The sequence below is a fragment of the Podarcis filfolensis genome, assembly GCF_964270895.1.
Source record: "Podarcis filfolensis genome assembly, chromosome: 1".
NCBI classification, from domain to species: Eukaryota; Metazoa; Chordata; class Lepidosauria; order Squamata; family Lacertidae; genus Podarcis; species Podarcis filfolensis.
The window spans coordinates 46,299,212-46,323,813 of NC_139604.1; the positions used below are offsets into that span (position 1 = coordinate 46,299,212).

General features: G+C 42.7%; 1 protein-coding gene and 1 long non-coding RNA gene across 3 annotated transcripts; one reads left to right on the top strand and one right to left on the bottom strand.

Annotated features, from left to right (window-relative positions):
• Nucleotides 1–362: 362 nt before the first annotated feature.
• LOC310744570 (uncharacterized protein) lies at nt 363–11,321 on the bottom strand. Of its 2 annotated transcripts, none has more exons than XM_083576072.1 (9): nt 11,117–11,321; nt 10,766–10,876; nt 9,662–9,763; nt 8,656–8,765; nt 7,053–7,106; nt 5,802–5,885; nt 4,721–4,814; nt 3,982–4,052; nt 363–2,164 (listed from the first exon to the last, which is right to left on the bottom strand). In XM_083576072.1, the coding sequence occupies exons 3-9, from the start codon at nt 9,733–9,735 to the stop codon at nt 567–569; spliced, it is 2,085 nt and encodes a 694-aa protein (XP_083432198.1). In that variant the 5' UTR covers nt 9,736–9,763; nt 10,766–10,876; nt 11,117–11,321; the 3' UTR covers nt 363–566. The 2 variants fall into 2 exon arrangements, with proteins under 2 accessions (XP_083432198.1, XP_083432197.1); XM_083576071.1 differs by having other exon boundaries at nt 9,662–9,805.
• Nucleotides 11,322–11,351: 30 nt separating this feature from the next.
• On the top strand, nt 11,352–14,781 carry LOC310744575. The gene is made up of 2 exons (XR_014539629.1): nt 11,352–11,441; nt 14,023–14,781. It is a non-coding gene; the product is annotated as an uncharacterized lncRNA (long non-coding RNA).
• The last annotated feature ends 9,821 nt before the right edge of the window (nt 14,782–24,602 follow it).

The following is a 24,602-nucleotide window of genomic DNA, read 5'->3' on the forward strand; positions in this document are numbered from 1 at the left end:
GTGCCTTCTCAGTGAGGGATCTACTAGAAGGCCCTCGGAGCTGGACCTCAAACCCCCCCCCCTTTATGGGTTAGGGCTGGAAATGCTGCGTATTTCCTCCATGGTTAAGAAAGCCTAGGCAATATCAGGTCCCAAATTGCAACTTGCAAGGCCCATCTGTGTGTACGTGCCTATCCTGTAATCTACAAGCATTGATGAAAACACTCTGGGGAATTAAAAGTGAGCAGATGCTCAGCAAACCCAAATCTATCCTGATAATGGGGAAAATCAGGTTCATGTGGAATGTAGAGATCTAGAGCTAGCTCAGCATCTCCTGAATATATATCCTGTTTCTTACCGAATAATAAGCACATACCAATAAATTGTGAGAGTTACATTACTGCCTTTATTGAAAAACACACCTCCCTTACCGACCACAATCTCTGGAATCTCTCCTTCCTATTGCAGCCCAGCAAATGTGGGGTCCTGCACTGCCTGGTGTGAACACAGAAGTCAGAGGTGATCACAAATCACTGAGCAAGACGGTGAGCTTAAATGTGAGCCAGCTAGCTTGAACATACCCTTGGTCAATGAGTCACATTTGGGAACTGATTTGCTCCAAGTTTCTGGCCTTCAATACTTGGAAGCTGTGTACCAGACTGAGGGAGTTTAGTCAGTCTCCTTCTCCGTTGGTCATTCATGCTGATGACCTGGCTCGTTTCAGATACGTACTGGTGCTTTTCACCCTGGACTTCAGATAAGAGGCGAGATTGTGCTGTTCTTCTGAGCAGTCTGTGTTTTGTTGGGAGAGAAATGTCACCCCCCAGGAGAGCTGATAGAGGTCCCTTTTTCCGACCTTGCAGTGCACCCTTAGAATCTGCCTGTGTCTGCTTCCCCTCAGGTGGCGCCTCCCTGCTTCCATTAGCTGAGCCATTCCCCCCAGGCCCTCCTAAACTGCGTCCTTCAGCTGAGTCGTTCCTCTCAGGCTTTCCTTTACTGGGTTCTTTAGCTAAGTCATTCCCCTCAGGCTGTTCTTCATCGAGTCCTTTAGATGAGCTGCTCCCCCCAGGCTCTGCCTTACTTTGTCCATCAGGCACCCTATTCTTCCCTGCCCGGGACTTGCTCCTACCACCGTGCGACGACCTCCTTCCAGCTTGAGACTTGCTCCTCTTGCCATACAGCTTTCTTACCCGAATCTGGGGCTCTTTCCTTTTCAGTGGCAGCACTCTGCCACCAGAGGAAGTCAGATGTGTTTGAGGAGCCACTTTAGTATCAGCACAAGCCTTTCCCTTCATACCATTGAATTCTGTTCCCTTCCCAGGTTCAGACTCTAACGTAAGCCTGTGCTTCTCACCTTTGGACTCCGGCTTGTCATCCTTCGGCTCATTCTTTCTGAGCAGCTTTTCGCTTTTCACAGCACGTGGGTTGCTTCTTTCTGGCGGTTGCTTCTGTTTCCCAGCATGAGGCTCCCTATTCCCAGCCTGAGGGTTGTGTTCAGAAACCACCTTGTGCTTCATAGCTGATTCATTACACACAGGGTCTGGTTTCTTGTAACTGAGGGACCCCTTATCTGGCCTGGGCTGCCCCTCATCCTGCCTAGGCTGCTCTTTTTTCCTTGTGGCATGCCCCTTGTCCTGATCCGTATGTCCCTCCCCCAGCCTAACAACTCCTGGGTTGTTCTTATCTGATGGGGAATGCCCCTCGTCCACTCTCTGTTGCCTCTTGTTTGCCTTGAGATGCCCTTCGTCTGGTCCAGAATTCTCACCTGGCTTGGGAAACACAAAATACCCTTTATCTGACTTGGAGTGTTCCACTTCTGGGCGAGATAGTCCCTTATTAGTCTTATGTCCTTCTTTCAGATCACATTTCCCTTCCCCTGGCCTAGGACAACCCCTGTCTGACCTGAGATGTTCCTCACTAGCCTTTGGACCTTGTGCTGCTTTTGCCCAGCGATGACCAGCATTAGCCCCAGAAAAGCACTTGTCTTTCTCATGTTGCTTTCCTTCAGCCCAGTCTCGACACTCTTCTGCCCAGTCTCGCCATTGGCTTGCCCAGCGCCGCCAGTCTTCTGCCCACCGACGCCTTTCACATGTCCAAAACCGATTCTTTTCTGGATAATAGTAGCCCCTGTCCAACCTGTAATCCCAGTTGTTTGCGTTAATTTCTCTATCGTAAACAGGTATGCCTGCAAGAGCCAGAATATATTGGTCAACTGGAGGTCTGTTCCAGTGATGGAGCTACAGAAATAAGCCTAGGATTTGCATTTACACACACTTTCCATGTCCAGCATGATTAAAAATTATCACACAATTTCAGGGCATGGTTTATGTTTCTCCCATAGAATGAAATTTGTAGAGCATGTAAACATCCAGAATTCTTATGACTCGCTGACAATAATGTTAACTATTCTGTTGCATTCAGACTTAGTCATGCTTAGAGTAGACCCACAGAAATCAATGCAACTTAAGATAGTCACAATCAACAAGATTTCTGTGGGTCTGCTCTAAGCATAACTAAGTCTAGATCCAATCCTTTTTGTCACCCTTATTTGCACTAAGGGTATGCTGAATTCAGCCACACATGTTCTCTCTCAGTCCCTATGGTCCCCATATGGTCTCTAAGTCCCTATGTTGTCTGAGGCAACAGCAAGGGATCTTGAGTATCCCACCATCCACCAGATGGCCCACCAGAATTTGGTCAGTGGTCTGCATTTGGTGGCTTTAGTAAGAACGCTAATCATACTCACACAAAGGAAATACCCAAGAAAAAGAGTAAACAGCTTGGGTTGTATTCAATGCTGTGTAAGCAAAATTCCATTCATGCAACAGGACTTTCCAGAGATTCCCTGGGGCAAATTGTAAGGGTGTGTAAAAGCTATACAGGGGAGGAAGTTCCTTTGTGCCAAGCAGAAGTCTATTATGTGAATGGAACAGAGGCACTGCATGCCACTCATTATCATGTCCCATGGAAATTAGGATAATAATGTACCACACACATTCTTAAATTCAACAGGGGAGAGAGAAGCAGACATTGAAGGAGATATAAGACAGGTAATGGAGAACAGTGCCTGAATTGACTAAGGTGCATAATTTTGCCAAGTAAATGACTAGACTAGAGTAAACCAGAGAGGGTTCATTTTTTGCAACCAGCATCCCCTGGTTTATGCTGGTTGTGCCGATTATAATTCTTTTATCAGCTGTGTCTTGTGCTGCTTTGGGGATAGCATTGCTGAGCTTTTATTTTTTGGTTTTTAGGTTTAGGTGTTTTGTTTTGTTCTGTTTTTGTAAACAGGGTTTTGTATTTTATCGTCTTTGTAAAGTGCCCAGAGGACTTGGGCAGATGGGCAGTATATAAATGCTGCTGTCATCATCATGATGACCTAATGGGTTTTATTCAGTGTTAGTCATACTCAGAGTAGACACACTGAAATTACTGAAAATGCATAACTTAGGCTCATTAATTTCAATAGGTCTACTCTACATAGAAGTTTGTTGGCAATAGCTGGATGTTACCCTCTTCCCACTGCCTGCCATTCCAGGCCTTAATATATTGTGAATATTGTAGATTCCCTAGATTACACCAATACAACATATGCTAATCAATGAAATTGTTCTTTCTTTTCCATTGTTTATTCCAGATTTGAGTGTATTTGGCATATATCCTGCACCTTTATTCATTCATTCATTCATTCATTTGTTCAGTCATTTGTTTGCTTGCAGAGCTAATCATCCTTACCTATAATTTACAGGACAAAGAACATGTTTTCTTATTGGGTTGGGTTGTTGTTTTGTTTTTTGTTTGCCTAATGAGCTGTGAAAGAATAAGGTGGTTTTCAAACAAAAGGAAACAAAAAACCCTCTGAGTCAGAATTTTCTGGGTGTCTCAATTTTCAAGAGGGAAAGCATGCTTTCTGAAAACCAGGCTCCTCAGAGGTGCCCTATACACACTGAGGTAAACATTTAACACCTGTCACAAGGCATAATACAGCCCACTCAAATTTACCATTAACATGGATAGATACCGTCTTCCCGTCCTCTTCTACTTCCAAGTACTTGCTTTCATTTTCAAGATGTCTGAAGGGGAGAAATGTCACATAGTTACCTGACCAAACAAGGGACAGATGCTTTAGGAACAAGAGAAGCCTCCATATTATAGCCTCCTTGTTCAAACACTCATTTGGATAGATCCCTGTGTGCATGTGAGAACTTTATTTGCTCCTATATGTGTGTAGGAATCTGCCCGTCAAGTCATTGTTGTCTCAAATATTCATCTAATAAAAGTTTCCTCACAAATTCTGTAAGGCAGACATATGACTGTTAAACTCACTCACATACCTCTTTCCTCTAAAGATGTACAGATACCCTCTCACATCCTGTACACCTGAGAGAGTCAGACACATTACTTGCTTGCTACCCTAAGGACTCCAAGCAACATACAAAGTATAAACACAGATGCGTTACATTATCCTGGACCCAGGAGTTAGAAACATAAAACAAGCCTGCTGGATCAGGCCAATGGCCCATCTTGTCCAGCATCCCGTTCTCACAGTGGTCAAACAAATGTCTGTGGGAAGCCTGCAAGCTGGACATGAGTGCACACCTGTAATTCCCAGCAACTGGTATTTCAGAGGCATTTTGCTTTTGGACACGCTTGCACATTGCAAACACACAGAGTTATGCAGCCAGGAGAAGCAAGACTTAAGGAGAAGATTCCTACAAAGATGTCTGTCCCCCCCACTTACCTTTTGGTTGTGATTTTTTTGCCATTCATGAAGGCAGTCATGATGGAAAAGTGATGGAACCTTTTAGGAGCGCTGAAGAAGGATACAGAAAAATCTGAAACACACAGGTTGCCACATACTCATTATGAAGTGCATCCAGGCCACAAATTACACACACACACACACACAAAACAAGCACACTGTAATTCATCTTTCATCCTCTCTTGTAAGATGCTCTGGTCAGGGGTAGCTAACTCAGTGCCCTCCAGAAGTTGCTCTAATCATAGCAATGCTGCCTGGGTGTGATGCAGGTTTGATTCCCAAAACATCAGGAGGTTATCATATTGGCTACACTTGCTCTTGTCAATTACCTCAGCGATACTAGTTATAAGACTGAAAAGGACCTCTGGAGCTATTGAACTTGCTCCCTAAGGATCAAATCACCTCCACAGCAGCTTCCGCCCCAGCAGACTTTTACATCAGATTTAGTGATTTTTCTGATAACACTGGCAATGGGAGGGAGGATTGCTGGTAACAACAGCAGAAGTCTTATGCTGCTGTTTAGTCACCATTTTGGCACAAAGCACCAGAAGGGCAAGTGGGACTGAAATATTGAAACCAGAAATAGGCCGAGGGACAGAGAGAAAGAGAGAGAGATGATGATGATGATCAACACACCCTTCCAAATAATCTTTTCCTTAGGCATTGCTCTTCTGCTCTCTTTCTACAGCATAGCTTTATGCCTGGCCTGTATGTATTCTCAATGTGGTTAAATCCTTAAAACCTGGCTATTTATTTCTCTTTCTATCAGAATACTGTGCCACAAACAGAAGCCTCACCACAGGTACCTGCAGGTATAGGTACCTGCAGTGCTATTTTTCTAGAAAAAGAGGTGCCAGAACTCACCATGATCGCCTCCCTTGTTCTCTTATCATGGTAATGGAGCCCACCTGAGATGTGCCAGAACTGAGTTCCAGCAAGTTCCGGCAAGTTCCGGCTGGAAAAAAGCCCTGGGTACTTGAATTAGCAGTCCTAAGCTAACAGCTGTGGCAACCAACAGGCTTCACAACAGAGCAGTTTTCAGAAAGGATGTGAAGGTTACCTGAAGAAGAACGTTGTTTTGTGAAGAATATTTTGATGCCATCGTGATCAAACACAGACAGGTGCTTCTCATCCTCAGATCTCTCTAAGGAGAGAGAAAGGGAAACAATTCCAAATGCTGTGCTGTTTGAAAGGGATATGTAAATAGCATGGTTTTGAAAAATAAAAATGAGCTGTTACAACATCACCAAAGTTGTTGCATCTTCTCCTTCCAGGATGTATGGGAGGATTAAGGAAAGGAGGCAAAAGAATCTCTCCTTGGAGGCAAAACTAGTTATTTCCTCCAAATTGCTTTCCAATCTACCAGGCTGCAGCAGTCATGGAACCCCTAGATACAGTCAACCTACAGGTATTATAGTAGCTATTTTCAACCGGCGGCATGCTTCTTTGTGCGTAAGGAAACAGAATTAGATTCTGGATCTCTTTAAACACATATGGGTGAAGAAGACTTTTGAAAACCATTCATAGCTCTTGAGGTATGTGTACAAAGGGGTGAGGAACATTTTGGGCTCTGCAGGTGGTGAGATGATACATCTGGCAGTCACAACACCACTATGGGCATCACATGTTTGACAGGTGGGTTGCTCCACACACCCACTGAAATCCTTTGTGGTCCCCACAATCCTGTCTGAGCACAGGATAGGGCTGAATGCTCTTTGCAGAAGTTTCTCTCACCCTTTTAAAGATTGCTGGAGCAATCTTTTTTAAAAGTGGGTGAAACAGCTGCAAAGAGCGTTCAGTTGCTTTCCTGAGCCCAGTGCTAAACAAAACCATTAATGTCCTGTTAGGAACGGAGTGAGAAATTTGTTTTCTTAGCATTTTAATGCAAACCTACCCAATTCGCATATCCAATACACAAAACAAAACACAGCTATCTTTCAAAAGTCAGACCTCTCTGAATTTTGCAAACACCATTCTCCAGCAAAATAAGTGTACAAAAAAGTGTACATATATTCATGAAAATCATGTTCCAAAATGCATCAGGCTAGAGGAAATTGGTTGAAAAACTGGATAGAGTGGATGCAATGTCACATGCAAAAATCATGCACTTTAGGGGAAATGAATGCAAAAATATGTGGGCTTCAAGAAAAAAATGCAAACTGATGTGGAAATGTGGTGAAAGGCTGGAAAAATGTGAATCCAAGAAGAACTGAAGTGGACAGGTTGGTAAGTCCCACTAAGCCTTAGAGATGTTAATAGGCTTAATCAGAGGTTGGGACGAGGCCCTTGGCCTCTTCTATAGACTACTCACTTGTTTCTTTGAATGTCTCTGTGCTGCTCCCATCATACTGGTTACGCGTGCTTCCTGGAATAGAAGTAAAAGTGGAAGGAAATTTCAAGCTGCCTCTTCATCTCTAGCTTTGAGTTTTCCAGTTTTATTGCTGCTGTTCTGCATCATGTTAAAGAGACCAAGAAGTCCCTGGTTCAAACCACACCACATCCATAAATCCAGCTCAGTGGCTGTTAGACAAGCCGCTGTCTCTGGACTTCAGTTCTCTCCATTTCTATGCAACCCTTCATCCGAGGCTCACAGGGCAGTTTACATTATAAAAACACAAAAATACATAACACAGTAAGAAACAAAAACAGTTTAAAAGGCCATAACTGGCGAATTAAACAAAGACCTGGGAGAAGAGGAATGTTTTTGCCTGTTGCCAAAAGATACGCTGAAGGCGCCAGGTGAGCCTCCCTGGGGGAAGCATGGCTGGGAAGTGTATGTCAAGAATGTAATATCAGTTTGACAGTGGGGAGATGCACAGCGCATGATGGGGTGTGGTATCTTTTCCAACTGCTGGACCAGAACATGACTTCCACTGCCACCTCCAGGCCACTTTGACAGGTGGGCAGAGCCACCCAATTGTTAATTGTCTTATTATGATGGCAGGTGACAACTTCAGAGGGGCCTGCTGTTAGTGCTGATCAACTGATTTATATTGATGGTGAGCCCCACGTTGGCCTTTTGCAGGCATGGTTTGGATGCAAACCATGCCTGCAAAAGGATATTGTGTCTCTGCAGCTCTTTGCAAAGCTGGTCTACAAAATAAAAATGTCCAGTTACAAGTGCAGTTTGGCTCCAAACCACACCAGCTTCAAAAGGCCTTGCTGTTAGTGAGCTCCGCTTGCCAAGGAACAATCAAGAGTGTGCTTAAAACTCCTTATTGTTTCTTTGCAACCACGTATTTACGTGCCCCACACCAAATGATGTCGGGTGCAGAGCAGGTGGGTGTTGTTTGGGGAAAACAGCCTTGCAGCCCAAATTGAGACTCCTGCTGAGTCTAATTTGACCCACAGTCCAAACTGTATTATTATGCTATATCTTACTAGGAATTGGAGATAAAGGAGAACAGAGTTGTGGCAGATCCATATTTCTTGTAAAGTTTAGCTCCAATCATAGTTAGTTTCTCCATATTCAAGCCTTTTTTAAGAAAAAAAAATCATTCTGTCAGCAAGGTAGAAGGTTGAACTTCCATCCTTCCAAAGATAATTGTAAATGGAGATTAGATTAAGCAGCTTAAACTGGAGTGGAAGGAAACAAAGGTCAAATGTGGGAATGGTCTCATATGTGCATTGAAGGATTGGGAGAAAATATGTTAACAATTCCGACTGTGCAAACAAAAAGATGAAGGAAGGAAGTTTGGAATTACTTATGCAACCTTGTGTCGCTGCCTAAAGAATGGAGTGTTACTATTTTTATTTGTTCATTTATTTGCATTCTAGAGCAGTTGACAAAGTTTAATCCATGTTCATTATGTTTTTATTTGGGATTAATCAGTCAAAAATAGGCTGTTGTGACTGTGAATGTTCTATTGGAGAGAGAAAGAAAAGGAGCACTGAAGAGAAACTGGGTGCCTTACTGTCTGAAAGGACTTTGTAGGCTTCCACAACCTCCTTGAACTTCTGTTCAGCTTCTGCCCTGTTATCTGGATTTTTATCTGGGTGCCATCTGAGCACTTTACTCCTGTACCTGCACAGTTCACAAGATGCAACAAACATTAGTGGCTATCCATCCTAGAACTATCCACCTATGCTATCCACCATGATAATGGTGAGAACCACCCAAATAGGCTAGTGACCATCTTCCAGTCCCATTATTCTGGACAGTTTCTCAGACCATGACTTATCATGGTGATGATGAGGCAATAGCTTGCAACTGGATTTCTGCCTCAATTGTCCACGGATGAAGCCAAGTCAACAACATAGGAACCTGCCTTATACTGAGTCAGATCATTGGTCCATCTGGCTCAGTATTTATCTACAGAAACTCTTGAGGGTTCTTGCCCAGCCCTACCTGGAGATGCCAGGAATTAAACATGGGGCCTTCTAAATGCAAGGCAGGTGCTCTGCTTCTGAACTATGGCACCTTTCCTGATATTAAGTCACTTACTAATATTAAGCCCTGCTGGTAAATGTTGACAGAGAAGCAACATGAGGAACGATTAAGATTACAGGGTTGTAGGAAAAGGGCTGAGGGATGTGGGTGGCGCTGTGGGTTAAACCACAAAGCCTAGGACTTGCCGATCAGAAGGTTGGCGGTTCAAATCCCCGCGATGGGGTGAGCTCCCGTTGCTCAGTCCCTGCTCCTGCCAACCTAGCAGTTCGAAAGCACGTCAAAGTGCAAGTAGATAAATAGGTACCACTCTGGCGGGAAGGTAAATGGCGTTTCCGTGCGCCGCTCTGGTTCGCCAGAAGCGGCTTAGTCATGCTGGCCACATGACCCGGAAGCTGTACGCCGGCTCCCTCGGCCAATAAAGCGAGATGAGTGCCGCAACCCCAGAGTCGGTCACGACTGGACCTAACGGTCAGGGGTTCCCTTTACCTTTACCTAGGAAAAGGGGCACTCCAAGGAAAGATTTCTCTTACGCTCTTTTAATATCACTCATAGAGGCACTATGGGGAACATCCAGGATTTTGTAGTAATCCACCATGGTGTCCATCCATCCAATGCAAAGGCCAGCTGGGAAGCTGAGGAAGAAGAGCAGCCAGATGTGAGGGTGATTTCTCTTTCTGAAAATACAATGGGAGTACAGAAGCCTTGGGTTGCCTTGAGGTATGCAGAGGCAGAATGTGTTCCGGGGCAGAAGATCTCACATTCCAATTTGGTGTTGATGCCACAACTCCCAGTTCCACCAGCTCTCCCAGTTGCACTTCCCCATCCTTCATGAATTGCGACTCCACACCACTGCACAACATGGCGTCATTATGCAGCCCCAATCAGAGAGCAGCTCCCTCTCCCTTTTTTAAAAAAGTAACCAAGTTGATGTGTTTTGCGTTGAATGCATATGTCCATCTGTCTTTCAGTGCATTGAGTATGAGCTGTAAATATAGGTGCTCCTAAGACGTAATCACATTTTATATGAAACATTGTGGGTGGGGGTTCTCACTTCACAATGAAACTCCTGCTACAGCCTCAAATCCCCACAAAAACAATGTCATATCCTGCAGGTAATCAACCATGTTTAATTAAGAAAAGAAATGTCAGCTAATCTGCAACTATCGCCTGCATATTAGGTTTAGTTGAATGTAATTCCAGCTGAGCTTAATAGTGCTAATTCTTAAGTAAAGCATGCTTAAATTTATTATAATCTGTCCAGTTGATTCAATATGTTTACTATTTCATTTTCCTGGTCACATAATCTGTCCATCATAGCAAAATTCCAGGTCTAATTCCCTCTTCTTCTATCATTCACATAGCAAGAATGATGCTTAATTAGACTTCTTATTTCCTGTTGCTCCTGTCATGGGCTTCTTCCCACCCCCCTCACAGCCTACGAAGAAGATCCAGAATGTAACATTTTATTTTTCACTTCTAAAGCTTTTATAATGAACCTTCATTTTTCTAAAGCTCAGCTCACAGCCATTCTGTTGACATGGTACAATATGTTCCTGTTTGTGGATTCCTTTCTTTCTTTAAAAAAAAAAGAAGAAGAAGAAATCTGACCTTTTAGCATTTTATATGTCACTTACTTTTTCTTCTCCCACTAGATGGTTGGTCTTGGATCAGTTATTGCTCTGTTATATCACTGTAGCCAATTCTTAAGTGATTTTTCTTGAGGTTCAGTTCATTCTTCTGCTTGCCTACTGAGTGATAAAAATTTACACCTATTGTAAAATTGTGAATAAAACGCTGATTGCAGAAAGTAAAGACAATCATGTGCTATAACATTAACTAGCTCCATCATGCTGCGTCACTGTTTAAGGGATTTGCCTCAGCATCCACAGCGTAGTCTTTTCAGTTTCTTGTTAAAGCCGATTACCATTGAAAAACAACAACACGTTTTTATTACATTATCCATATAGTTTGACCATGGTCGTTACCTTTGCTGCCAAGAGTGATCAATCTATTAATTATTAAGCCAAATTGTTCTGCTGAGAGATGCGAGGGGCAGGGGTGGGAATCTCTTTCTCCAAAACCAAACCAATGTTTTTTAAAGGTATATTAGCTTGCTGGGTGTCAGAGGAGGGCACAGAAGTTGGAGGCAGTGGAGGTTATTGTTCTCCAACAGTCCGTGGAACGAAAGCTTCTGCTAAGATAAGTCAGAATTCCACCAGAAGAACAAGAGAAGTGATGTCACACACAGGCCATGGAACCACACTCCTTCAAACCAATCCCTTGCAGGCAGTGTTCTAAGAGAAACAAAAGGTAGACCCATCTTCTCACCCTAATCTCTAATGTGCAAATCCAGGTATTCTGGGGCAGAGGCAGGCCTGGCCTGGAAACTGCTCGCTACTAAGCAACATGGGAGGTAGAGTAACTTGCAAGCGACAATGGTCAAGCGGCTGTTTTCCCCTGCGGCCTGTTGCTTGTTGCAAACACACATCAGTGCATGCCATCTAGGGGGCAACAGCTGGAGGAAGCTGGAAGGGAAAAGCATTGGTGAGGGGAGGTTAAACAACCCCTTGCCCCTTCATGGTACCCTCCTTGCTCTTTTTTTAAAGCTAGCCCAGCACTTGCCCAGCTAGCTTGATCCTTGCTGCCTTGACAGCATGGGATTATCCAGTTTGCCTTATCACTAGGTAAAAAAGGTAAAGGACCCCTGGATGGTTAAGTCCAGTCAAAGGCAACTATGGGGTTGCAGTGTTCATCTCGCTTCAGGCCGAGGGAGCCGGTGTTTGTCCACAGACAGCTTTCCAGGTCATGTGGCCAGCATGACTAAACTGCTTCTGGCACAATGGGACACCGTGATGGAAGCCAGAGTGTGCGGAAACACCATTTACCTTCCCACTGCAGTGGTACCTATTTATCTACTTGCGCTGGCATGCTTTCAAACTGTCAGGAGTTGGGACAGAGCAACAGGAGCTCACCCTGTTGTGGGGATTCGAACTACCGACCTTCTGATTGGCAAGCCCAAGAGGCTCAGTGGTTTAGACCACAGCACCACCTGCGTTCCCATCCTTATCACAAGGCCAGGCAGCAGTGAGGTAAACAACCTGCTAGCGGAAGTGCCAAACAACTAAGGAGGGGTGTTGGTGAGATCTGTGGATCTGCAATTTCATAGGTGTGCTTCTGCAATCAAAGGCTGGTGGAAGCTAACAAATGGAGCACCATACACCGAAAAGATTTTAAAAGGCAAGTGCAACTGATTTATGATGAGAAGATCAGGAGAGATAAATATTGCTGTAGAGCTCATCAGGGAGATTATTAGATTGGGAGAAGATAGCAGCCCACACAGTGCTGAGATATAAATACCCAAGGAGGGAACAGAATTATCTTGCAAAGTGAAGGAGTGTAAACAAAATGCAAAGGGCAGAATGGAAAAAGAAAGATCCACAGTTCTGGATTTGAAATCATAACAGCTCTGTCAGGCTGCCCTATCGGCTAGCATGATTCACTGCCATTCTAATCGGCTGTGTTGTGGAAATGAGTTTGCCTCAGAAATGTCAGTCTTAAGGCTCTTTCTCACTATAAGCTATACAGAGGTACTTAATTTGAATGGTGAGCTCATTTTGCAGTCCCCACTTTTTGTGCAGATGTATAACCTTTCCCAGACCAAGCACAGGGGAAACTGGCTTTGTGCGCTTACAACAGAAGCTAGGTGTGAATAAGGATGGGAGAGAATTTTGTTCAACTGGCATTTAAAGGCAAACTTCCCTGATCTGCACTTTCTGAAACAACACACAGCCACCCATTGAAATCCCCGCTTTTCAAAATTTGGCAATTCAGTTCTCCAGTCAAATATTGTGTACAAAAACGCACATACTGCAGTAAAACATACATAAAAAATTCATATATCTATGCAAGTAACATACAGAAATGCATTATATTGGGGGAAATTGCTTTGCAAAGATGTGTATATCATGGGAAATTGCATACAAACGTGTGTATAAAATGAGAAATGCACACTAAAATTGAAACTGAGATTGACAGGTTTATCCATTCCTACCCGCAGAGCATGAGCTGTCTTGTTTGGAAAGGTTCATTCTTGGATGTCATGGGGCTGCAATCCTCAGCACGACACAGTATCCTAAACGGACCAGAATGTGCTTATGTGCCCCATTCCCTGTCATGGGTCTCATCTAGAATTGCTACATTGATACAATTACTCTAATATACGTGCATTTTTGTATGCATTACTTGGCTGGAGAACAGCATTGCAAAATTTGGAGAAGTGTGAATGTCGAAGGATGGCTGTGTTCCAGTTCATGTATTGTTTCAGAAATTAAGTCAGTTCACCTTTAAATGCAAACTGAATTTAATCCCCCCCCCCAACCACCATCCCTACCTGCAGAAGAAGCACTGTTTCTCATGCAGAATTCAGCTTCACTGCTGAATTAGCAGTAGGATGAACAAGTCCATCTGTCTTCAGGCTCCCTAAAATGCTAAAGCAAAGAGAAAGAACTTTGGATTGGATCCAGGTTTTACGTTTTACAGTCCAATGGCATGATAAGGAAGTATCAATCCAATTCATCAGGCAGGAACAATGCATCTCTTTTCTTTGGGTGGAAGGAGACTGGGCTTAAAAGGCAGGAGTTACTTCAGTGTAAGTTCTATGCAAGGAAAATGTTGCTCCTTAAATTCTTTGGGGTCGTTTTAGCTATATTTCTGCCTGTCCCTTAGCCACATGCGAAAGGGTCACGAGGAAAAACTCCTGTGGACAGAAAATGCAGGTGGTCTGTGGCATAATAATGGTGCCATTTTGAAGAGGACTTGTCTTGAAAGGGGGTATTTGGCAGTCTCACAGAAGCCGGGTTCTCATTTTGCAATGTGCCTCGTTTGCACCCAGCCTCCTTCAACTGCCCAGCAGAGAATGCCTGCCTCATGCATCATTTGACTGCTGATACGGTAACAGCCAAGAGAGGGTCAGTGACATTGGATCAATTGTGACAGTTCTTCTCATCCATGCAAGCAGGAATAAGACAGCAAGACCATGTTCTTTCTTTGCTTCTCGTTCCTAGACGTACATTTGAACCAACAGGAATTAAGCATCCACAATTCTTAACCTTCTCGATCTGTCCCACACACGTACAAGTCACCTCCAGCAGAGCTATTAAGTTATTACATTGCGTTTTTATATGAACATCATTCCCTTTTTCAGAGAGAAGATAAGCTTTCAATTAACGGCAGATTTAAGCCAGCTTTATTGGGAGGGAGGCCAGCCTCATTTCCCACACAAGGAGAGGGAGAGCTTTCTTCCTTTCCTCTCTGTGCTGTAAAATAATGATGGAAAGGAACATCTCTGTCCATTATGAGAACAACTTTGATTAGATCAAGAGGGCTAACCTCCAATTCTGGCTTATTAGAATGGGTTTTTAGCTATGTAGGAAAGCAATGTGGGGTCCTGGGTTTGTGGCATGCCTGGCCAATTTTAATGCAGAGATACGAGAATACTAAAAGTATTCCCGCACTGCTGTGGAAAAGTTAAACCTATCATGCAAGGGCACTGTGCAGATTTAATTACAGATTTTCCCCCAGAAATCCATAGAAACTGTGATTAAATTCCTAATTGCTTTTGAAGAAGTGAATAAACAGTCAATAAGACTAAGAGAAGTTTCTGTCTTTTCTTCCTTCTGAAGGGATTTAGTGCATGCAAGAAGGGCCAAATATGATCACTGAGCAGCACCAGCCTTCTCACAGATTCAGCAATACCAGTAGTGGACAAGACATTGGTCTTGGACCAGGGAGACCTGAATTCAAATCCTCACCTAGCCAATGAAACTCCTTGAAAAAGCATCACTCTACCAGCCCAACCTATCACACCACATTGATCTGAAGACAGAATGGGGATAACCTCTGACATCCTTGGTGTACAAATGTGATAAATACATTCTTAAGCCCTTAAATCCATTCTATGCAGCCTGAAGCATTAGACTACAAGTGGCCTATTGAATTAAGTACTAACTGAAGTGACAAAAAAACAAAGTGCTGATAAGACAAAATTAGACTGTTCTGCACAAAAGGTTTTTAAACGCAAGTAGAATGCCAATTCATTTGGTGCAGATCATGGAGGTTACAACATTGCCGTGGCTGTTCAGCTCTAAAACGATTATTATTATTATTATTATTAACCGCCCTATACCCGGAGGTCTCATCACAACCATTTTCATCCCAATAGGGAGGGGAAAGTGCTGGAGAGGAGGAGGGTATAAATACATCTGGATATTCCAACATCAAGTTCAACATAAAGTGATGTTTACAGACTGTACCTGCTGAGAAGTGAGAAAAAGAGCCAGTTCACATTACCATTTTCTTGCCTAGTCTTTTGAGAGGCAGCTCACCTGGAGGAAACATATGCAGAATGTGATAGCAGTATAGCATTGTGGTGCTATACCTATAGTAGAAGACAGATGAAAAATAAAGAAGACAGATAGATATAAATATTAATTAGGTATACTGCTATACCCGGTGCTTTCCCCCCCTAAAAATAAAATAAAAATGTTTAGGGGTACTCTCAATTTTACTCAATAAAATCACCATTTTCTAGTTCAAATTCGGGAAAATAAATACAGTAAATGGACAAAAGTACAAAGATTCTCAAAATGTTTAGGGGTATGCTTCCCCTTGCATCCCCCCCCCAGAAAAAAGCACTGGCTATACCTAATTCATAGACATATTAAAAAATAAGTAAACAGGGTTCTAAGATGGCACCCAAGACAAAGCAGGGTTGGCCTACCCATGAGGTGGGCTGAGGCAGCTGCCTCAGGTGGCAGAAACCTAAGAGGTGGGACCCCACTGGCACCTTGCCTGCTGCCCCTGCAAGTGGTGGAGAAGCAATGGGAGGAGCTTCCAGCGAGATCTTATGAGATCTTGCTGAAATCTTAAGAGGTCTCGTATGCTTTACGAGATCTCACCGAAACCTGTGCTTCACAGGTGCTTTGGGGGTCCCTGGACATCTGCCTCAAAGTTGGCACTGCTTCTCTTCCTTAGTCGTTTCCTATCCTGCTCTAGGGATCATCAAAGAGCAAAGGCGGGCGCCCCTCCATTCAAAACAAAACATGATCAAATCTCCGCAGAACAGCTTCATGAAGCAGCTTTGTTTTCCTTTATTCTGTAAGATTCAAAATTCATATAAAGGTGCTGCCATCTAGGGGATATTGTAGTTTAATTACAAATATTGTGCAAATGAGGATTGGAATCTTGCACCCTTAAAGAAATGTTCTGGAAAACCAGATTTTTTAAAAAACTATGACAATCTTAGTAATTTAATTTATACCCCAGCTGCCCAAGAACTGGCAATCTCCTCAAGGTGGCTAAAACCAGTTCCCAAACTACAAAATGACACTGTATTGAAACAAATATCACTAAAGATTGTCCAAAAGAAAAACTTATATTCAATAAATAGAGCCATTAACATAAGTTAAACACCTACCTACCAGAAGTTTTACTTTTCTTTCAGAAAACATGGAGACTTAGACTGAAGTAAACCTTTCTGAGTAGGGTGATCCAGTACAGTGGTACCTCGGGTTACAGGCGCTTCAGGTTACAGATGCTTCAGGTTACAGACTCTGCTAACCCAGAAATAGTACCTCAGGTTAAGAACTTTGCTTCAGGATGAGAACAGAAATCGTGTGGCGGTGGCACAGCAGCAGCGGGAGGCCCCATTAGCTAAAGTGGTACCTCAGGTTAAGAACAGTTTCAGGTTAAGAACGGACCTCCAGAATGAATTAAGTTCTTAACCCGAGGTACCACTAATTTAATGCTCATAGTAGAAAGAATCTGAAGTATTTATTTGCTCACAACAATAAAAAAAGTAGAAGATCAATAATACAAAAATTAGAAATCCTTCAAATCTTCTGAAAGAACAAGACCAATAAAACATATTCATTCACATCAAACAGGGGAAAAACGCCACAGCAAAACTATGTAATGACCACAGTCCAGACAATAAAGACATCAGCTCTGGAAAGCCAGAGCTTGAAGCATAGTATCTTATAATATGGGCAGGAATTCCAAAGCTTCAGGGCCACCATGGAAAAGGCCCCGTCCCCCAGACTTTAATGGATATGTGGGCTTGTATGGGGAAAGACACTAACTAAAGCTGCAGTCCTAAGCCTAATTACCTATACCCTCCAACATTTCGAAGTAAAAACCAAGATGTGCGTCCTATGGGGCTACACTCTCGTGCGAGTCACATGATGCATGCAAGATCATGGCCATGAAAAAAAGCATCTTTTGGGGGTTGTGCCTTCACAGCACCCAAGAATGTGTGGCTTTGGGTATCGTGCTCTTGCGTGAAAAAAATGGGATGTCCCGATTTCCACTGGCGGGACTCATTATTTGATTCCCACCCTATCACTGTTGTCTGGAGTTCATATCTGTGTGAATCAAAAAGTCAACCATATATTTACATTCATTAATGAAACTTTTGGAAAGTGGTTCTAGGCGGTGGATCAAAAACAACGAGCAATTAGAGTAATCAGCTTTTAGAAAGTACCTTTTCCTCTCATTTCTCCCTCCCCCCCCTTTTTTTTTGGTCCTCATCAGATTGAGCAAATAATGGATCCATGTTAGCTGAGCGTTAATTTAAAATAATAATTTTGGGTTTGTTAATCAAGATCTGTGTTTGCACACTGGTTGATGGTGTTGTGTGAAACAAAAGGGAGAAGGCACACCGGGGAGAGAACAGTGAAGGAAGAACTTGTTCCCATCTGATATGTAAAATAGCTATAACTTTGGGCCGCTTCTGTTCAGTCAGCATTAGCGAGACTGTGGAAGTTTAAATTACCTCATAAAATGGAAGCCGAGTGAAAGCACGGTATTACTTAAACAATCAAAAAAGTATAATTTGCAGCTGTAGATCAATGTAGAACCTTATTAAATAGAGAGAACATTACACCGCAGCGTTTATGAGTTATTATTTATTAATGTAGCTTCGCCACTTTAGCTGCAGTGCTCGGCACTATGGATTCTAATGGCATTATACTTTTTGGATAATAGTTGTCTGTCTAGTCTTCAGCTAGATATATTTATTTTCAAACTTAGCATAGTCAGGGTCCTCTCCCCCCCCTCAAATCCCACAGCTAGCCTGCTGAGATTAAATACGAGAGACTTGGATTTAGCATCGTATTCAAATTCAAAATGGACTCTAGAATTCCCTGTAGGTAACACAGGAGAAATAATCACCTTCCTCATAGGGCTGTTGTGTGGATAATGAGCTATGACTTGTAAAAATGTGGCTTGTAAAGTGGATTGCTGTGCAGGTTTTACATGCAATCTGCGCCTTAAAAGGCTATTCTAGTGTGCGTACTATATAGAGGATGGAGAACAATAAAGGTTTTGTCATTATCAGCCCAAAGGAGCTTTGAAGCTTAAATCAGCTTTCTGTTGAATCAGCTCCTGACACGAACGAACTCCTGACACGAATGCAAAACCGACATGGATGGCAATGTGCATTCAGTCTTATTTCTGGTCGCTGTCCCATGTTGATAGCATTCATACGTGTCAGAAAATGCATGCAGGTGTGGTACAAGTGCATTTTTTGGGGGGGGGATACACTTCAGTTTATCTATTGGCTTAAATTGATGTTCTAATGTATTTCAGAAGCTGACTCTTGTGTGGAATATTATGTGTCTTTTTCAGAGCTACGCTGAATAGTCTCCAGTAGGTTGGAAAGACCGATTTTGGTAGGGTAGAAATATTTATCCCCCCACAACCTTTGCATGAATATTCACTCTTTTGACCCACATCAGACCCATAGTTTCATCTAGTTGCTGCTGTTTAGGTACCATCCCCAGCTCAGAGGCTGCTTTACCCCTCCTTCCTGGATCAGTCATACTGGTGACTTATATAATGGATAGGATGACATCATGAAGCAAGTAGCCAATCAGATTTGGCTCAATGAGGTCAAATCAGAAAACTGAGAGTGGGGGCAGAGCTTCCTAGATGAGCCAACGTTTTCCAGATGAACCACATAGTAGTAGTAGTAATAATAATAAAATTTTATTTATATCCCGCCCTCCCCAACCAAAGCCGGGCTCAGCCAGTGATAGACCACATGGTTAGAGAGGTGGTGTTAAATTGTTAGTGTTAATAAAACACCCAATCCTTAGTGTTAATAAATGGAAGGTACCAATCCAAAGAGCAGAGAGTGATATTTCTGCAACTTTTTCCATGATGTAACAGAGCATCAAAGCCATCTTTGGTTCTTGGCTTTTCAAAGTACAGCAACAAAGCACAGTAGTTTTCCATGCACCAATTAAAACAACCCTTTCTAGGACATCTGTATCTTTCTAGTACTGCAAAGCAAATGGATTACGGATGAATCCCTATTTGCCATCCCTGGGGATTTATGTGGAGCCCAGATATAAATAAATAAATAAATAAATAAATAGAGGCAGGGACATTTCCCCAGGAGTTCAGATTTTTCAAATCTGTATTATACCTACCTTAGCCATCTCACTACCTCCGTAGTCTTCGGAGAAAATTTAATCAGACCGACTTGTAACTTTTATCACCAGGACTAATGAAGCTACAAGAAATGAAATTGGATTACAGTTCAAACATCCTGCTCTAAAGTTTGCTTTTACTTCATAAGCACGAGCAAGATGCAGTATTGAGTTTTCATCTTTAAGGCTGTTAGATGATCCGGTTGTGCAGCGACCCCCCTCGGCTAGTGCTAAATTTAATTGCATTATGCAGCACGGCAAGGAACATGCCGGATGGTGGTGGGGGGTAAAGATGAGAATGCAGGCTCACTGTTGTAGAAGCTGTGCACCTTGAACAAAAAAATAATAATTCATCGTTTTTCTGAGTTCCTCTCCAAAGTGGCTCTGGATACCGCAGTGGAGGAGAGGCAGGGGCTCAGTGGTAGAGGACATGCTTTCAGCGCAGAAGATCTCAGGTTTAATCTCCAGCATCTCCAGGCAACGCTGGGAAAGATCTCTGGTCCAAAAATCTTGAGAGCGCTGCTGTGAGTGTGACAATATTGACCTAAATAGGCCAAAGGAAAAGACAGTGTCACATATTCATCTGTATTCCATTTCCATAGGACTAGGCTGCTATTGCACAACAATTAGCCCTGTGTTAACTTAAGTGACTATGCAGAATTTATATAGATTAGCACAGGCAGTTGAACAGTAACTTCTTCTGGCTGGGTCTTCCCTCCCTGCCTTCCACAAGTAAACGTGCACTGGCGGAGGAAGAGGGGGGTGGGGGGGAGCACATTGCCCCCGGCACCACGATCCCGGTGGGGTGCCATCATGGCTGCCCTTCCACGCTGGGCGCCACATCCCCAGGATCCGCGCCATGCCCCTGGGATACGCGCCATGCCCCTGCAGGAAACGCGGCAAGCCCCCGGGACATGCCCCCCCCCCGGACATGCACCAGCCAAGCCCCCAGTGCCGGAGCATGAGGCTCCGCCACTGTAAACATGGTATTAGAAAGCACTGGCACCATTTGTTAATATGATTTTATACTACCCAGTTCCCTGACTGGTACAAACTAAAGGGAAGCTTGCTTCAGGAACAGTTTCCTTGTGAGAAGCGAACACTTGTTCAGTATCTTTCTTTCTTTTTTACGGAGAAAAGTACAGGTTGAGCAGATGGGTAGCAAGCATATCCACTAGAGATGCTACTCAACAAGCATCACAAAACCTAAGAAGCTGCTTTCTCCAGCCAGAAGTCTCTTAGCAGCCTTTTTCACCAAGCACCATACCTGCTCACATTCAAGTTTGAAAAATTGCTCATAGGCCAAATGACACGTGGTGCAGGAAACACATAATCAGATTTCTTGACATTTGTTTCTTTGCTTTTAAAAAAGCTTTTAGATCTAAAAAGAAATTTTGAGAGCTATAGCGTCATATCCAACATTTGTCATACTTAGGCTATTGAAATCTAGGGACTTGGTTTCTGTGGGTGTCTTCTGGATATGATGAATGACAGATATCACCCAGTGGCCACAGATCTCGTGTGTAAGTTTGGTCCTCAATCTCCAGGCAGATTGATGCGTCAAAAATGTCAGTAGGTTTAAACAGCCACTACCAGCCATTAAATGTCGTTAATCAGAACCTTAGTGTTCACCAGCAAGTGACAGGCTATATAAAATCATGTCATAGAGAGTGGGCCATTTTGCATAGTCATAGATTTTGTTTACAGGAATACATTGTGTAGTTCAGGTTGTGAATTGTACTAGTAATTCAAGAGAGACAAGACTCTCTTCTCTCTCAGGCGCCTAGGAGACTTGGGTTTGAGGAGTGGAAAAAATCTTGGATGCTGGTATGTTAGATTCCCTAATGTACACCTCAGAATTGTCATTTGTTCATCCGCCGTGTATGCTGCCTGGAGCACATTCTTCCATTATATGAGACTCACCAGCCTGGGACCTAAAAACATTCAAAGCTGAGGTGCTTAAGCCAAAAGGTAAGGAGGAATATGAGCAATAAAAGGAATTGCATTAAAAATATAAACCATCCAGAGAGCAGCTTTAGAGATCCATAAAACCAAGGGAAAGTGAATTAGAAAGATTATTAAATGGGCAGAAAAAAATATTGAGTATTAGGTTTTAGGAAGGACTTTTAGTTTTTCGAAAACAGCTCTCTGCAATGTGGTTCTCAATAGACAAGAGTGCAAATAAAAAATGTGGCATTAAAATGAAAGAGAAACATCAGCAGCATTTGATGAAATGGCAGAATGTATGAAGTAATGGGACAGGGGAAAAGAAAAAGGCGATTTCGATGCAGGAGGATCTCTTAGATAGCCAAGGCTGTACAGAGCTATATAGGATGAGAATAGACAGATAATGGGAAGAGGTGGAAATGGGAAGGGTTTGGGGGCAAATTAATCATTCATCGTTTTGTAACATGAATGCATTTAATGAATAAAAAAAGAGTCCTGCAGTTCCTTTGAAAGATGAAAGGGAAGGAAATAAGAAGTCTATCCAGGAAGCGAAACTAATAGGGCTGCCAGAAATTCAACAAGTGCGGCTTATTGTAGAGGCAGCAGTGGGGGAAACTGCACCTGTTGAATTTTCAGCTACTGATGAAATACTTCCAGGGATACAGTGGCACCCTAAAATCAAATAATGCCCATAGTCTCTTAGAATTGTACAGTTGGAAGGGACATGTGTGTGTGTGTGTGTGTGTGTGTGTGTGTTTTAAAGGGCAGGTGAGGTAGTCTGGCTGCTGAGATCTGTGATCTAGCAGCAAGAAGACAACTACAGTGGCACCTTGGGTTACAGATGCTTCAGGTTACAAACTCCAGAAATAGTACCTCGGGTTAAGAACTTTGCTTCAGGATGAGAACAGAAATCATGTGGCGGTGGCAGAGGGAGGCCCCATTAGCTAAAGTGGTACCTCAGGTTAAGAACAGTTTCAGAACGCATTAAGTTCTCAACCTGAGGTACCACTGTATGCTATTCCTTCCAGCAAAAGGAAGGAAGGATGCCTGCTGGGCAAGGATGTCTGGCAAGGATCAAGGGAGTATTGGGGAGAAAGCTTAGTCCTGTATTTTCTGAGGAGCGCTTCATTTCCTCATGTCTGTTTTGCAAATATATTAGGAAGCAGCCAGAAAATGTGCTGAAATGATCCACTATTGTTTTTGTACCGTAATATATATGTCTTGCCCTTGGTGCTGCACTGCATTTTTGTGTGATTTGATATTCACTGGGGAACCATTTTAGGGAATGTGGAAGTGTTCACACAGGCAAAATAGATTCTACTTTCCACTCTTTCACACAACAGTGCAAATGTTCACGGAAGTGAAATTGTTGTTCTCAGAGAGGCTGCACACAGTGAGGCTTTGCGGGGAGAACCTCAAACCAATGTATTCCTAAAAGCATTCCACACTCAGTGATCACAGAAATTGGCTTTGTGATGTAGCCATCTATGTCTGTCGCTGAGTTCACACAATCAAATTTTATAGAGAACAGTGGTGCTCACGCCAACCTTCCATTACAGAACACTATTAACTAGCTTAAGAAAATTTCATTTACAGAGACTTGGCAAGCTGGTCCCTGAAGAAATATTTTTGGCCATGTGGGAACATTTGCACAATGGAGAAAACCAGAGATGACTACTATGTGCAAGGTTTAGATATGGCAGCTGACACATAAGAAAAAAAAGGATGCCAGGCTAACAACAAGCTGCAAACATCTATTTTTACTAAGCTTGCTTTTTAGGGTAAATCTGTGTGCTTGGAGAAGGTGTTCACCCCAGAACCTGTTGAGTAGAATGCAAGAAGCTCTGGCTCATGACTGAAGCAGGCCTGAATGTTTGTCATGAGAAGGGATGCAAGAAGGCACTGTTTCCATTCCCCCCTGTATTTGTCGCATACAGCACTGTTTCTATTCTACTGCAGTTCATCTTCCACCAAAACTACATTGCTCGTCTTGCTGTCTGCTGCTTTGACATTACATAATTTACCTAATTACATTGTCTTTATGTTTTTCTACCCCATTCATTTCAATGCAAACACACATTTGCTGGATTGATTTCTGTTCCGGACATGGGACGAATAAGCAAACAATGGGAATTTCCTCTTCTTTTTGTATGCTGGTCAGAATCAGGGCCAGATTTAGGTTTGATGAGGCCCTAAGCTACTGAAGGTAATGGGGCCCTTTATACAGTATGTCCAGCTGTCCTTTGTCAACCACAAATTGTCGCTTTTTTGTGTTGAATATATACTATATGGAAATTTATGGACCTAATAGGTATCTAAAGCCATTTGCACATAGCAAAATATGTATTTTATCAAAGTAATTGTTGAACTGAAATACAATTAAGAAGAAGTATATTAATAGTGAAATAATTATTAAGCTCTAACTGTATGTAGGTTTTATTTTATTTGTTTTTTATCTTATATTTTGGACATCCAGGTTTTTTTCCTTTAAATTTTTTGGGGGCCCACAAGAGAATGGGGCCCTAAGCTATTGCTTGTTTAGCTTATACGTAAATCCAGCACTGGTCAGAATTGTTCAGCATCCCTAGTGTTGAGAGCAGAAATTGTTTTCTGTCTGGAGTGTGAAAAGCAGAAATACTGGCAAGGCCACAAATTCGAGCTAAGACAACATACCAGTGTGGGAATAAAAGATTTGTTACTCCATGTGGCTAGCAGTGCTAGGTGACTTTTGTGAGTCTCCCTGTACCCCAATAATGTCAGCCTCTAAAAAAAAAAAAGAAAACTGTTTCTGCAGGTGTTCTGATACAGAACAAATTTTAGTGATGAGCAAAAGGGGAATTAAAGGAATCAATCAACAAGAAGGGGGGAGTTTTGAGAATGCTAAAGAACAGAGATAAGTTTCATTTTCTTCTCTGGACTCTATCTTGGCTTCATCTCTATTTCACACAAACAGTATTTCTGACGGCTTTTTTGTGTGCTGTAACTTATCTCTTCTCTCAAACACACAAAAAGTAGAAAGATGTGTTTTTAGATT